Genomic DNA, 15,735 nt, shown 5'->3' on the forward strand with positions numbered 1-15,735 from the left:
ACAGCAGTTCCTCTTTCCTGGCAAACGCAGAATTTCTGTACTTATTTAATCATTGAGAAGCAAAAAAGATGTATGAATCAAGTAACTTTTGGATTTTTTGGGGGGGGGCAGGTCTTTTTGTAATATCAATAAATCATTTTGTTGTTGAAATCCCTGTGATATTTACTAGAAATCTCTCAAGTGCACGTATGTTCCATGAGACCATACACTCGGGAAACCGGTATAATACTGGCAAAAACCTAGACCATACAGCCATATGATAGACCTAGGAAACCGGAATTCTGGAATATGATTTCTCTATTTTGTTTAACAATGTGCCTGGCTCTGAAGAGCTTTAAATTTGGTGGCTGTCATTGCCTAACTTGGTCCAAATTATATGATGCTAAATACCATGGAGAACATGACCCAAGGAAATGGGTGGACAGTGAGAGCATTGCACTTCAGAGTGTTTGTGCTTGCATCTGAACATTGGAACTGTTGGCCAGCTACTTCCTGGACATCCAGAGAAGCAGCAAGTGTGGGAGCCAGAGGTACCAGTGGGAGGTGTGTGGAAGACATAAATCACAGACTATATTCTTCTCACTTGACTCCCTGTGAGCCCATTGACTCTATCGTGGACAAGCAGGGTCTCCTGTGCCCTCTGCTGCCTTCGAGAAGCCACTCATCCCAACGTAGCCTGCCGTCACTCCACACAATCCCCTAACCAAGTCCTCAGGGGCTGCCATGTAATTTCATGCATACACCCTATTATCCCTCCCTGCTTGAGTCTTACGGATAATTGATGATGCTTCAGTTAATCATCTTTCCCCCTCTTTGTTCACCAGGTACCTCAAGCCTCGAAGGGGCCCTTTTATTGAGAATCGATGTCTTCTTCTAGGTAATTGATCACCCTAGACCCAGGGACACCCAGCTCATCGTGCAAGGGGGTAATCATCATGAATAATCAAAAGGCTGTGGCCGCATGGCTGCAGGAGTGCAAGCGAATGCTGGACCGGCTCTCGTCAGCGGCGTCAGCTGTGTCAGAGGAGGATGAGAATGAGGACCAGCAGTGCAGAGGTGAGGTTCCTGGAGGAGGCGCTTGGGGGGAGGTGGTCACAGCAGGCTCACCCTCCTCTCCCCTGCCTGGGTGACACGTTCCCGACTCTGCCCTATTTTTCTGGGCAGATGACCACCGAGAGATGAGTGGATTTCTAGGGCATGAATGGGACACGGGCTGCGGGTGGACGGGCCGGGGAGGAAACCCACTTTGTTGTAGTGAATTGCTGTCAGTTCTAATTTTCGGCTTCAGTAACCAGGAGGCTACAAGAAACAGTTTAGTTCAAGAAGAACAAAAGGTCCGAGTGGGCTGCTGCACGTAATTTCAATTAATAAAAAATTGAAGCAACTTCTGAATGGCCGCACATAGTTTTTGTCATACAAGGCTTTTGTGCCTCGTCTGGCCTGTAGATGTCCACGCTCGCTCCGCACACTCCTCTCGTCAGCCCCATCTCCCGTTTTTTGCTCAGTACTCTTCTCCAGCCAGTTCACATGCCATTTGTAAAATAAATCCACTCGTCCTGATAGATGCTTGTTGCATCATTAGGGGCCGACAAGGGGGAGCACTTGGCTTTTTGCTCATTTCCTAGACTCTCGGGTATTCCTAGACTCTCGGTTGTTCCCCAAGTCTAGAAGCCTAAAGGATTCTTTTCTTGGCTTCAGCCCCTTTGAAGAGGCAGCCTTCCTTCTTTAGACTTCTTTTTAGGATAATTTAGGATACATTTTCCTCCACTTCTCAAAGGTGTCCTTTCTATGGGCTTTTCAGGCTCTGTATGTTAAGCCAGAGGCTTTTCCCAGGTGTACACGCCCCGTCTCCTGCTGTTGAGTACAATGGACGAAGGCCCTGGGTGGCCTTTTCTGCCCTGCGCTTGTCCACATGCCTGTTCACCTCACACTACAGACTTAGGTGCCTGTAGAAGGCCTCGTTCTTTGGCAGCCTGTCTTTTGCTCTCCTCTCAAGATAAGTACTTTCTGTCCGCGTGTGTCTCAACCACGGTTTGTGTTTTTGTGCTCGATGAGCCAGACACACCAGCGCTGGCCAGGAGCCTGCATGCTCACAGGGGCCACCCAGGCCCTGGTGGTGGCGGGGAGCTGCAGGTATCTAGGTCAAGTGAAGGTCTCGGCTGTCCCCAGGGTATGCTGTCGTGTCCTGCTGTTTCTGCTGAAACCTGTCCCTTTCCTTTATATCTTCAGCCCAAATTCCCTTAAGCCTTGTGTTCTCCCTAGAGACTCTAAGCCCTCCATCAGGGAGCATTTTCTTCCTTTTCTTCCCAGTTGCCCCAGAATGGGAGAAATAATTATTTTATTTCCAGATAAGGCACATGACTGCTGCAAAATCACTCAGTTAGCTACGGCCCCTTAGGTAAGCTGATCAGGGAAGGACATGATCAGAGAGGCAGAAGGTCTCCCTGCAGCCTGGTCTCTGCCCATTGAACCGGGGGTACGGAAGCTCCGGCGAGGAGACTTTTGTCACGGCAGCTCGACCTGAGCTCCCTGCCTGGTGTCACTGGCCGCCAGCCAAATGCAGATCCTTCCTGAGGCTGGAGGTGTCTGGCAGGTCTCGCCAAGATGCTGTCCCCTGTCTGTGCACCAAGGGAAAGTATGGAGGAGCTCTGTGCATCCGAGACCACATTTCTGTTGTCATTTCATTACACATGGCCTCTTGGGACAGTGTGCAGATAATATATCATTCTCCTGGGACAATTTTGAGAGTGAGAAGGATTGCTGTAGGTACCTTCGGGCCAGCAAACAGTACGGAAGCCATCCCGTTCCTGGCCATTTACTAGTGTTGACGAGGTTTCCTCTACATAGACAGTGGCTGCATTTTCAGAAGATGAAACTGTCAGCGGGGTAACAGGGCCAGGCTTCCCAGCAGACTCTAACCCTAATCCTACTGTTGTGCTGTCCCTGAGGGATGCTGTAGCCCAGGGTCACCCCAAGTTCTGGGTTGCTGAATCAGGGCAGTGATTTCTAAGTGCTGTGTATCAGTGTTCCTCAGGAGTCGGTCAGATCACTCACTGGTTCTCCCCCTCGGGAGGCTGCCTCACGTTTGCCCAGGTGTGTCAAGGACACAGAAAGGCATCATTGTTCTTCATTTTCTCTATCGTCACTCTTTCACCCTCCTCAGCGTGTCTCCTGCAGACTTGCAACTAGTCCTCCTTTTATACATTGTGCTGTGTTTGACAAAAATGCTTCTGTCTTTGGGGACCCTATTCCCATGGGAGGGACAGATGTGGTTACAGAGGAGCAGGCTGGAAGGGGCAGGCCCCTGCGGGCTCAAAGCATGCAGGTGAGGTGCCTCGGTTCCACCGGGAGGTCCTGGTGACAGCAAGAAGTGGCGAAGTTTGCACTGAATGCCAAGGTCACTGGGCCTGAGAGTGGCCTTGAGGGGAGACAGTTGGACAGGATGAGCAGGGCAGTGGGCTGGCCCATCACGCTTTTAGGAAAGGGGGATCAGCCATGTGGCTGATGGAGTGATCAGGGCAAGACTGGAAACTAGTTTGGGTAAGGAGGAGTGGGGAGTAGATTTTGCATTCACAGAATTTAATTGCCAGATGGGTAAGGGGGAAAAGAAAACAAAAGTGTAGATTAGCACCTAGTTGTCAGCGAGTGGTGGTAACCTTCATCAAACTAGGTAATAAGGGGAAACAGATTTAGGGGGAGGGTGATGAGTTCAGTTTTGGGATAGCTTGAACCTGAAGTGTCTGCAAAGCAGGCATCTAGGACTTGCTCTGGTGGCACAGGTGGTTAAAGCACAGCACTGTGAAGCCACCCGCAGCCACTGCAGCAGGATTTTGATCCCAGCCAGGCTGCTGACCCACGTGGCAAAGCAGACCTCTCCTCTCACGCCCACTGCTCCCCTCAGCAGTGTAATTCAGTACATCTGCCTGTTCTGCTCCCCACTCTGTCTCTGGTGATTTCTCTCACCCTCCTCCCATACCTCTGGCCTAGACCCTAGTTTTTTTATGCATAAATAAATAAATTCTTTAAAGAAAAAAAAAAAAAACAAAAACAAGCACCTAAATTCTGGCACTCACAAATGGGTCCATCTTCCCTTAGGGAGCCTGTGTGCTCTAAGTCCCACGTTTTTCACATGTTGGGAAGGTTCTGTCGGCCACATTCACACTTGGGCAGAAACATCCAGTGTCTACAGTCAAGCACTGAAATGTTTGCAGCAAAACTTTTGACTGTTCTCTCGAGAGTAAACAAGACTGCAGTCTCTTGACAATTCAAAGTGGTTTGGATGCCAATGTCAAGAAAAGTCCTCCTAGTTCAGAACTTTTTGAGTCTGCAAAATTTGGAAGAGGGAACGTGGTTTCCTGGAGTTAGTTTTGGTGACTGCAGAGAGATGGACCATTTATCTCTCTCACTAACGTGAAATGGGACCAGCTCACAGGAAATCGGTAGCACCCCAAATCTCATTTGGGGTTTTTATATCCGTTGTCTATAACCAGGTGTTAGCCACAGTGAAAGTGGGAGGCGAGGCGAGGTCTCGGAAGGAAGTCGTACAAATGGGCTCTTGCGTAACCAGCCACCATCGCCTCCCTCCACCCCATCTCTGTCCCTGTCTCATTTTACAGGGAAAATAATATTTCCTTCATTCCTTTCTCTGATTCTTCATGCAGAGATAGTCACTGGTGTTTACTTCCTGCTAAAAACCTTTCTTAATGCCTCACTGCCCCAGTTTACCTGTAGGGCAAGGTAGGCCCAGGCCACCCCTGGAAGATAGCTTCCCACTATTATTCTCTGAGTCAGAGCCACAGCCTAGACCCGCCAGCAACAGGTAAGAGCTTTCTTTGGCCCCTGGGGTGCTTCATCATAACATCGGCACCTCAGCAGCCTTTTCTTTGACTGCCATTTCCTTACCTGCACTTTGACCTTTTCAGCGTCACTCCCCAGCGAGTTAAGGACACTGATCCAGGAGGCAAAGGAAATGAAGTGGCCCTTCGTGCCTGAGAAGTGGCAGTACAAACAAGCCGTGGGCCCAGAGGACAAAACAAATCTGCAGGACGTGATTGGTGCTGGGCTGCAGCAGTTGCTGGTAGGAGAGCCCACCTGTTCCTCTAACACCTCCAGTGAGGCATGTGGGCCCCTAAGTGGTCTCACAGATTAAATTTCTCCGAGGCAGAAGACAGCCTTTGCCCCCACGGGCAGCACTGCCAGATTGACGAATGTGGGGAAAGGTTTTTACAAAAGTGTTGCTTGCCGTGGCCCTTCTGCTGGAAAGCTGAGTCCCGTGCAAGTGAGGAAGGGTAGTCGGGGGTCTGTGAGACTCCGCACCTGAAGCCTGCGGGGGCAGAGTGGCATTGCAGTAGTCCTTGTGGCACCATACCCCAGAGGGTGTTTTTGGTTTTGTTTTAAGATTTATTCGCTTATGCATACAGAACTGGGGTACAGGCCGGAGGTGCAGGAGGTGAGAGGATTCAACTGAGGCAGAGCAGAGAGCAGAATAGACAGAGAGCAGATGAAGCACACTGCTGAGGGGAGCAGCAGGCGGGTCAGGAGGGGTCCGCCGCGCCATGTGGGTCACCTCCAGGGCCAGGGATTAAACTCACACTGAAGCAGCTATGGCAAGCTTCACGGTGCTGCGCTTTAATCCATTGCACCACCAGGGAGGGCCCCCAGACAGTAATATAATAGTTTATTTTTACATCATTTTGTGCCTTTTTCCATCTCAGTTGTTATCCCCGTGGGCTTCCCATCACCAAATCACTTGTGTGCCATCACCATAGTCCAGTGCACTTCCCTCCCCATACAGTTTTTGATCCCAGTCCCCACTTGACCCCATAAAATGTCTCTGGTATATAGTTGTTTATTATTATTGTTATTATTATTATTATTCTTTCTGGCTTAATTCACTAAGCATGATCTTTTCCAGCTCCATCCATGTTGCTGCAAAAGGCATGTGTTTATTTTTTTGATTACTGAGTAATATTCCATTGTGTATATGTACCACATCTTTTTAATCCAGTCATCCACTTTTGGGCATTTGGGTTGTTTCCATTCTTACGGTATTTTTTTTAAAGATTTATTTATGCATACAGAACTGGGGTGTAGGTCAGAGATGTAGGGGCAGTGAGAGACTTCACCAGTGACAGAGCGGGGAGTGGAACTGGCAGATCTATGAAGTACAGTGCTGAGAGGAACAGCAGGCAGGAGAGGTCTGCCACGTCATGTGGTCACCTCCAGGGCCGGGGATCGAATTCACACTGAAGCAGCTACGGCTCACTTTCAGTGCTGTGTGTTAACCCATTGCACCACCAGGAAAGCCCTTTGTACAGTATTTTGTAAAGGGCACCTTGAAAAAGGTAGATAACTTAGAAAAATGAATTCACCCCCTTGTCACCCATGTGACTCAGTGTCTAAGCTGTTGACTGTCTCCTCGTGGTCCAGCTGTTCAGGAAGCAACAAATCAAAGTCACTGATAGGCTTTTTCTTCACCTCACTTGTTGGAATTTGCTCAAGGTGGGTGGGGGAACCCCTCCATCCCAAACAGGAGGCTCTCAAGAAACAGCACGAAAACTTGGGTCCGATCTCACTTGGTAGCTCTGTCTTCCACCTGCGTTCTCGTACGTGACTACCAAGGGAGTCCATAAGCTTGTGTTTTTTTCTCACATGAACTTTCATATTTGAAGACTGAGCATTGCAAGTGATGACAATGGAGCAGATATTTCATCCCTTACGTAGGACTTGTTTTGAGCCATCTCAAAATCAACATCTAGACACGGTTTTTGCTGATCAAAACAAAGAAGGGAGAGGCCCTCTTCTCTGCTGACACCACGCCATCGTTGGGGACTTGACAGACTGACTAGAGGCCGTCCCATTCCCACCTCCCAATCAAGCAGACGAGTTAAGTCAGTGGGTGGGGCTCAGTGAGTAGTTGAAAAGAATTGAGAGGTGAGCGAGAGAGGTTAGGAGAGCTTGTGTAGGGTGTGAGTGTGGGGGCCTGGGCAGCTGTGTGTGTCCCCACAGAGCTCCGTCCCACTGTGCTTGTGTACACTCGTCAGGTCCTCAGATGGCCTCACAGGCACTATTGCCTTTGTTAACTCCAGGCACAGCCTGTGAACTGTTAGGGAACAGGCGGGCGGTGGTGGCCGAGTTCCATCCTCAGGCCACTGCAGTTCCCCTGGGACGGCCCAGGTGAGGAACCTGGAAGCCCAGGCAGAGGGAGCAGGTCTTGGTCTCTGCTACCCGACACTGAGGCCCTGGCCACGGGGGGTCTTGAGCACTTGAAGCATGGAGAAGACAGCGGAAGAACTGAGATTAACGTAATTTACTTTTCACAAACCACTTCTGGCGAACAACATGGCTACTCTTGGGTGGGGCCGGCCCTCCAGCACTAGACTAGGCATTGGAAGCTTGTTGGAAATTCAGACTCCTGGGCCCCATGTTTGTCTTGCTGACCCAGGGGCCTCGTTGTCAGGATGACCCTGAAGCACATGGAGTTTGGGGACCCGTGTTCCAAAGAGAAGAGTAAGAGGGCGAGGTTGGGAGAGCAGACAGCCAGGCAGGGGGAGTGGAGAAGGAGCAAGGGGACCCCAGCATGCAGGTTGTAGGAGAACAGGCAGGTGAAATCTCCTCCCCCAATTCTGGGGACTGGTCCTTTATCAGGAGCCAGTTCCCAAGAGCCTCTGGTTGCTTGACTTGCTTAGAGAGCCTGATGTGATCTGACCGCTGGTCTGGGAGCACTTGCCGAAGCTTCCGTGGCAGCAAGAGCAGGAGCCTGTCCCGGGGCGAGGAGGAGCAACACTAGCTGGGGCTTTCGGCCTCTGAAGGTCCCTCTGAGCTTCCACAGATGGAGCGACAGCCATCCCCGCCCCAGGGCTTTGCTCCCCTTGCCCCACCGCCAGCTCCAGCTCCAGCTCACTGCTTCCAGACCTGCAGCTGCCTCACTGTCCTGGCTCAAAGTCAGAAGGAAACGGTGTTTGCAGAAACTTCTGCCTACCTGTGGGGGTCAGTGTCAGCTGGGAGACAAGCTGCTCCTAGGTTGGATTTTTTTTTCTTCATTTCTTAAAACTTTTATTTTAATATAATAGTTTATTTTTACATCATTTTGTGCCTTTTTCCATTTCAGTTGTAATCCCCGTGGGCTTCCCATCACCAAATCACCTGTGTGCCATCACCATAGTCCCGTGCACTTCCCCTCCCCATACAGTTTTTGATCCCATTCCCCACTCCACCCCAATAAAATGTCTCTGGTATATAGTTGTTCATTATTATTATTATTATTATTATTATTATTATTATTATTATTATTTTCTCCCCTGGTCCTTTATGCTCCTGCTATGAGTGAAACCATCCGGTGTTTTTCCTTTTCTTTCTGGCTTATTTCACTAAGCATGATCCTTTCCAGCTCCATCCATGTTGCTGCAAAAGGCATGAGTTTATCTTTTTTGATTGCTGAGTAATATTCCGTTGTGTCTATGTACCACATCTTTTAAATGCAGTCATCTACTTTTGGGCATTTGGGCTATTTCCATGTCTTTCCGATTGTAAATAAAGTAGCAGTGAACATGGGGGTGCAGGTGTCTTTTTGAATCTGTATTTTAGTGTCTTTTGGGTAAATACTAGCTTAGTTATTTTTAAGGGTGCATTCATTTTTCCTCGTGCTCCTCTCTATTGATGGCACAGAGGTCACGACTCTGAGGCAGACAGAAGCAAAGCCTCTGTGCCCCACAGCAGTGCACTCAGCAGCTCAGGAATCAGCCCATTAGGCTTGCTGGAGCCCCTAATGTGTTTAACCTGGAAGCTTTTTGAGCATCATTCTCTTTAGCTTACCCAGCAAGCCATAAATTAAGCAACCACACCTCCTTAAGGCTCTTAGGATGCTTTCCTATTGTGTCACACCCCAAGTGCACAATCACTAAAGCACTCTGTTTTGTAAATAGAGAACTATAGCCCTGACAGACAGGCCCTTCTGAGCCCCAGCCCTGGCTGCTCCGCACATCTTAGCTTGTTAAAAGCATCTCGGGTAAAAGCCAGGATTTGTCTTGTCTCCTTACGCTGTGTGTTTCAGTATTGGGCTTTACTGAGGTGAGGTGGGCCCACTGTCAGCACTGATCGATCCGAAAATCTGTTCTTGCAGCAAAGTAGTTAAAGGCTGCCGAGTTCATCTTTATGGTTATCTGGTCCCCCCCTTACAGTTTTTTCCATAAATTATTTGTTTTAATTTTGAAACAAATCCTTCCTGTATAAAGTTTCCCCTTTGGGATCACCATCAGTGAAATAAGCCAGAATGAAAAAGAAAAATACCGGATGGTTTCACTCTACTCTTAAGAGGAATGTAGAGGATCCTAACAAGAGATCAGGGGGAAAAAATTGTAATAAATTAAATATCAAAATTAACAGATGACTCTACACCAGAGACATTCTGCAGGAGGAGGAGAGGAGCAGTGTCAAGATGGGTGGGTCTGTGGTGATGTGATGGGAACTGCTCCCGGGACTGCACACCAGGTGGAAAAGCATGCAGTGTCCAAAAATGAAAAATGATGTTGACAATTTTAAAAAAGCAATAAAGTTTCCCCTTCGTGTTCAAAATCAGCACATGTGAACACGTTGGCTCTAAGTGAATTCCACCCGACACAAGTGAAGCAGAGAATCTGTGAGAAGAAAGTCAGTGAGCCACAACTGTCTTCCTGGCGCTCCCGAGTTGGTGAAATCGGGGGTCATTTATAATGTGACTCTCCAGGGCTGAACTGAATCCCGAGAACTCGTGTGTGTTTTGTGCTATTTCTGTTCGCCGCCGCCTTCCCCATTTCCTCCCTCCCGCTCCTCGCCTCCTTCCCCACCCCCAATCTTTTCTCCTTTGGTGTGTGGCCACAGACAGAAATTTATGGCTGGGGCCAACCTCCTTTACACGCCACACAAAGCTGGTCGACTTGAGAGAGTTCGTCCGCGCTCTCCCAGGAAAAACACCTGCAACACGCTCCCCGAGAACCTGGAGAGATGGGAGATTAATGTGCCTGTAATAGCTGGCCAGCTCTTTTGGTATTATCCCCTCTCCCCAGGTAGATGGGCCTTTTCCGTGATGATACCAATTATTTATTGCTGAAACATCTGTTGATAACTGCAGCTGCCCTGGTGAAACAAAGCCTATCGTGGGGTCACAGGCGGCAGGGACCTCAAATCCTCCCTCATGCTAGTTCGGGACTATTCAGTCACACCCGCCAGTCCATGGGTTACCATCCTCTTCAATGTCTCATCATGCCACAGAAAACACTTTGTAAACACTGCCCTGCCCTGCCCTGCGGGCTTTGAAGTATTATTTCATCTTCATTGGTAATTTATATTCCGGGGCCATTGTACTGTGGAAAAGAGAGGGGAACCTTTTTTGTTTTCCATTTAATTGTATATCGCCTGACACTTTGACCTGTATTATTAGTATTAGTTAGAAAAAGGATTTTCTCCCTCTCTGATTTAAAAATAAAATTTCAAGGGAGAGTCAGCACTCCTTCAGTGCTTTTCACTCCAAACAATGTTTACACTCTAAGAGGGAAAGATGAAAAGTACAAGCAGTTTTTTTCAAGTGGCGGCAAAGGGCATTTCAGTTTTTCAAAGAGAACAGTAAGGCACTTATACATATCGTTCAGCAAGACCTTTGATGGAGTTTTCAAAAAGTGTCGAGGGCTTTCAGCGTCTGCTTCTGCTTCGCTGGGCCTCAGGAACCTCCGCCAACCTCGGGGTGCGTGCACCTGTGGTCATTTATTTAGTTGCCACAACAGAGAACAAGCGCTGTGCCTTTAAAAACCTGAACATTCGGATTTTCAAGTGGAAATAAAGGTCATGATTGTATTTGCAGTTGGGGCTGCAGGAGAAGCTCAGCTGCACGTTTGGGGAGCCTGGTGCTGGGGGGTGGCAGGCCCCTTCCCTTCCCTGGGTGAACCTGGACCCAGTGAATTGCCCTACAGGAGGCACAGGGTCCTTTTCAATATGTTGACTAAAGCAAAGTCCAAGAGTGAAGCAGGCTCTGGAATAAAGTTATTTTACCTATTTTCTTTTCAACTTGCAACCATGAAATTTGTTAAAGGGGCAGATAGCCTTTGATCACAGATACTCTTGGAAAGACCTCTGTTACCTTGTGGCGATTTGAAGAAAGACCGAAAGAAATAAATGTTTAGTTATTTTCTGGTGCTATGATGGCTGAGCAGCTTGGTGGATGAGTATAGTTCGATAACTTTAACTTTCAGAAAGTTTTTTCACTAATAGATCTTGTCAGACCATCGTGGTGCCTTTAACTTGTTGATATCTTTACGTTTCAGCTACTGAAACCATTCGAAGATCAACAATCCAAACGTAAACATGAATTATTGTAAGAGTGATCATTGCAAACATGCATTTAAAACATCTATCATGACTGACTTAGGAGAGAGTTAAAAAGCGTCTTTAGTAGAAGATAAGTAAAGTGCACGTTTGCTGGGAAAGAAAATGTAAGGTTGAAAAATAAATGGTTTAAAGACTAGGTAAGAGGGTAAGAGAGTGAGGCTCAATCCACGGGGACAACAAAGTTACCCCTGAATAAATGGTGGGTTAAAAGACATTCTTAAAACTAATTGAAAAACCGTTTCTCTCTGGTCAAAGTTTTCTTATGAGTGAAGAATTGAAAAGCAGTTGTAGGTGCTGTTTGAATAAGGATTCTTTTAGCAACTGATTTTCTCAAATGAGGTTTTTACCTTTAACCTTAGTAGGTAAGAACTTTTTCATCAGATTACAAGAAGCAAAGGTAAACTATCTTCTTGCATTCATTCGCAAAATTTTATGCCATCTAGTTGACATAGAGCCCCAAGAGATATGCCAAAGACTACAGGAGAGCACATTCTAGAAAACCTCCCAGACTCCAGGATGGAGAACAGCACAGCCCACAGGATGGCCACTCACTTGAAGCAAGTCATATGCTTCCTTTCCTCATAACCATCCTTAAAGGGAGATGTGATGATCCCCTTTCCTCAATTAGAAAATGAATGCTCTGAGCATAGATGCGAAGATCCAGGCTGAAGCCCGATTTCTCTAGGCAACTCCCTACTGGTTCCCATCAAGGGGACCACGTGAGGGCATGTGGCTTGTAGGCATTTCTGTTAGGGCATTTCTGTCCTGGTTGGTAGAAACCATTGCCCAGAGGGTCTCAGGTGGTCCCTAATCTTTGCCCGAGTCAGTTAGGGCCCTCTGAGCCTCTCTGTGATTGAAAATGGCGGAGTTGGCTCAGAAAGAACTGTTCCAGTCAAATGGCTGGTGTTCCTGACATTGCAATAAGCAGTAAACGTTTTGGTTAGGTTCTCTGGGGAGGGTGGCAGGTTGGGGGAATGAACAGTGAGCACAGATGGAGCTTCTTGTCAGAGACAGAATAAACAGTCAAGACCTTCTGGATATATGGGTGGGCGCTGGGGACCGCTGTCCAGCTTCAGCAACCTGGAGGACAGTGAGGTCTTCACCTTAGGTCGTGCGCCCAGGACCTGCAGCTGCCATGTGAGCCTTGAAAATCCACACACAGAGTCTTCCACAGGCCTCAACCTGGTGTTCAGCCGTGGTCCTCTTCTGTGGTTCCATAAACTCCCCTCAAGCTGGAAACTTCAATTATTAATGTCACCTTCCTCTCCGTTGCCTGCCACAGGGCACTCCATCACACAAGTCCAATCGGTTTTACTGCCTAGATACCTCCCAAGTTCATCTCTGCCAGCATCGCTGTCCCCCTCCCTGGTTCCTGCTATTGCTTTCTTGAGTGTCTCTTACATCCACCCCGCCCCACCCCTCCACATCCTTTCTCTATGTACACGGTGATTTGCAAACTGCAAATCCAGCCCTGATACTGCATTCTGCTGGGAAACCCAGAAGGCAGCCACCAGCCCTTCACTCTGCTCCCCTTGTCTCCTCCCTCCGACCACATGGCTTCCTTCTAGCCCACACCCTGGCCTTGCTTCGCCCTTGCACACGGTTCTTCTCCCTTCCTGAGACAGCCCTCCCTCTCTTCTCTGCCTGAGGAGTATCTATGCGATGCTCACATGCCCACTTGGGCTGGTCTCCCCCTTGCTCCCCATAGCCTGCCCTCCTGTGAATGTGATTTGACTTTTGCATTCAGGGCGGAATTTCTTAAAACAGACATTTTACGTGTTTCAGTTATCAACATGTAAAACTTTCATTTCCTTTATTGAACACGATAGTTCTTTTAGGGGCAAAAACAAATAAATAAATAAGTGAAACAAAGATTTAGAGTCATCAAAAATACATTTCATTGAATAAGTGAAAATTGGACACTGAGAGAATGGGGCCTTCGGAGGACAAATATTAGGCCCCAGGCTTATGTTTGTTGAGACTTTAAGGCAGAGTATGATTAAAATCACCAAGGATTTAAACCCCGCTCTTAAACTGTGCCAAAAACTGTCTATTTAATACGGTACTTTCAAGTTTCAATGGGAGATAAATTAAAATGGTGACTTGTCCTTAAAATTCTACCGACGAAGCCCTGGTTGCCACAGAATCAAGCACGTAAGTTATCCCTTTGATGAGGGCTCACCCGATGGCACACATTTCGTGTCTCCCCATAATGAGACCCAAAGACCGAGCCAAGTTTTGGGGGACTTGATCCAAAGGAGTGAAGTGGGCCAGTGTGACCCAGTTCCCCATGTAGAAAATGATCAGGCATTCCCCAGAAATGATAAATCCTCAGGGTAGGTTTCTTCACTCATGTGAGCAAGTACGAATAGCATTTCCTCTCAAATCATCTAGTTAAGTGAGTGAGGACCCTAAGCAGTAATAATATCTCTTAGATAAGGATTTCTATCTCTCTGATGCTATTTATTTTTACGTGGAACCAGATAGAAGTGCTGTCTTTGCTGTGCACAAGTGTCATTTGATTTGATATGACACGTTCTTCAAGACATAGGATCTTGAGGACAAGGTTGAAAAATACGATTTATGATGTCCATTACTGTGGAGAGGTGATTGGTTCAGAGAGCTTGAGAGACGTTGGTGTTTGCAAGCCTGTGAAGGTGGCTGAGCTGGGCTGTGCCCCACCTCCCGGCGCTGGCCATCGGCACAGGTGAGGCATCACCTGCCCAGCTTTCTCACTCCCAAGGGCAGACACCCGAGCCTGTGAAGCTCAACAGATTCACCCATCCTTGGAAAGCGTCCCTTCTTTTTTTTTAAGGATGCATTTATTCAGAGTGTTTTGCACTATCCTATAATCGATTCATTCTGAATCAGTTGTCCCTCTTTTTTTTTTTTATTGCTCATCCTCAAAGCAACAACTTTTCAGCAGACACTCTGGTGTACAACAAATAATAGACATGCAGTAAGCATTAGAATGTCATACATGTCTTAAAGGACTGCAATTTAAGAAGACAAGATTAACTGAATAATTTAAAATAGCTTTTTTAAGTGGCAGTGTTAACATGGGAGCCTTATTACTCATGCTATGAATAAGTTTTAATTCATTTTCAGAATCTTGGCTTAGCACTAGCAATGTGCTGTGAAGACAGGGCCGGGGTAGTTTATTTCAATACTTGGTTTAAATGACTGTAAAGAGTTGAGAGAAACATGTCTCAGAAATATGTAGATGCAAATAAGAGGCATCAGCTATGAGTATTAATTCATGCTACTCATATTTCAATCCACCCTTCAGTTATGAAAAACTGTTTGTGGAAGTTCAGCGAGTAAATTCCCATTCTCCTTAGTGTCAATTGCGTGTTTCAGCACATTCATCAAAAGATATTATTTTTTAACAAAAGATGTCAAAACCCATTCAGTCTTTCATTGGGAAGATTTTTAAACAGCTTAACAGTTCCTTATTTGTGTGAGCTTTCCTTTTTAACAATTGATACTTTATTTTTGCTATGAAAGTTACAATGATGAAAATGCTTCCAGCCTTTATTATCCAAAAAATATTTTCAAAATTTCTATTGGATCAGATCCCACTCTCAGCTATTGTCCTCACAGAAAAGCCTGGCACTTTTGTCTGTATATAAAAGGATAATAGATAAATTCTTTATATTTGACAGTCATTAAAAACTTTGCTTTGGGATTTTTGTAATCTTTATCCCTTCTCATGATCTATTTAAATATCTATGGTTTGTGATAATAGATATGTAAATGTATTTAGCCAGATACTGATATAGGGACTGCAGTACAGCTGGAAGAAGTCCAATGAGTGAGACCTCATCACCCACCCCTCTAGGATAAATGTCCCTTGGGTGTCACCTACACGCAGTAAGCTTCTCACCTAGCATCAAAGAAGGGGCTGCTACCCACCAACTTTGGGGGGGGGAGTAGGAAATAACTGTTAAAGCTCATGTAATCCTTATACATACTTCAGCTTTCTTTCTTTATTTTTTGTATTACTTTCTTAATTGTTGCTCATTTTTATACAGTGATTGGTTTCTCCCCTCAGATGTAGACCCCATAGTTCTCCTGCCACCACAGCACTGGTGAACCATCAGCATATATCCATTGTGTTCTTACTTCCCCAGTTGTAACACCTTTCCCTTCTGTGGGCCTCAGATCTATAGTTAGCCATGTTTGGCCTTGGTCTTGACCTTTTGTTGGGTTTCTCTATATTCTGCATATAAGTGAAGCCATCTGATGTTTATCTTTCTCTCTCTGACTTAATTCCCTGAGCATAATTCCTTCCAACTTGACCCATGTTGCTGCAGATGGCATGTGTTTGTCTTTTGATGGCTGAATAGTATTCCATCGTGTGTATCTACCATATCT

At 46.7% G+C, this 15,735-nt stretch overlaps 1 protein-coding gene across 3 annotated transcripts in view; it reads left to right on the forward strand.

Moving 5' to 3' along the window:
- Positions 1–882: 882 nt before the first annotated feature.
- The window catches only part of ALPK1 (alpha-kinase 1), a 49,127-nt gene continuing 34,274 nt past the window's right edge, over positions 883–15,735 (forward strand). For 2 of the 3 annotated variants that reach the window (XM_004686480.2, XM_012728036.1), the window contains exons 1-2: positions 883–1,056; positions 4,923–5,077. In XM_004686480.2, the coding sequence (XP_004686537.1) occupies positions 936–1,056; positions 4,923–5,077 (276 nt within the window). In that variant the 5' untranslated portion in view covers positions 883–935. The remainder of the gene's footprint in view (positions 1,057–4,922; positions 5,078–15,735) is intronic. The other variant, XM_012728037.1, reaches the window with a different exon arrangement.

This window comes from Condylura cristata, unplaced genomic scaffold (genome assembly GCF_000260355.1).
Source record: "Condylura cristata isolate star-nosed mole 26May11 unplaced genomic scaffold, ConCri1.0 scaffold00021, whole genome shotgun sequence".
Lineage (NCBI taxonomy): Eukaryota > Metazoa > Chordata > Mammalia > Eulipotyphla > Talpidae > Condylura > Condylura cristata.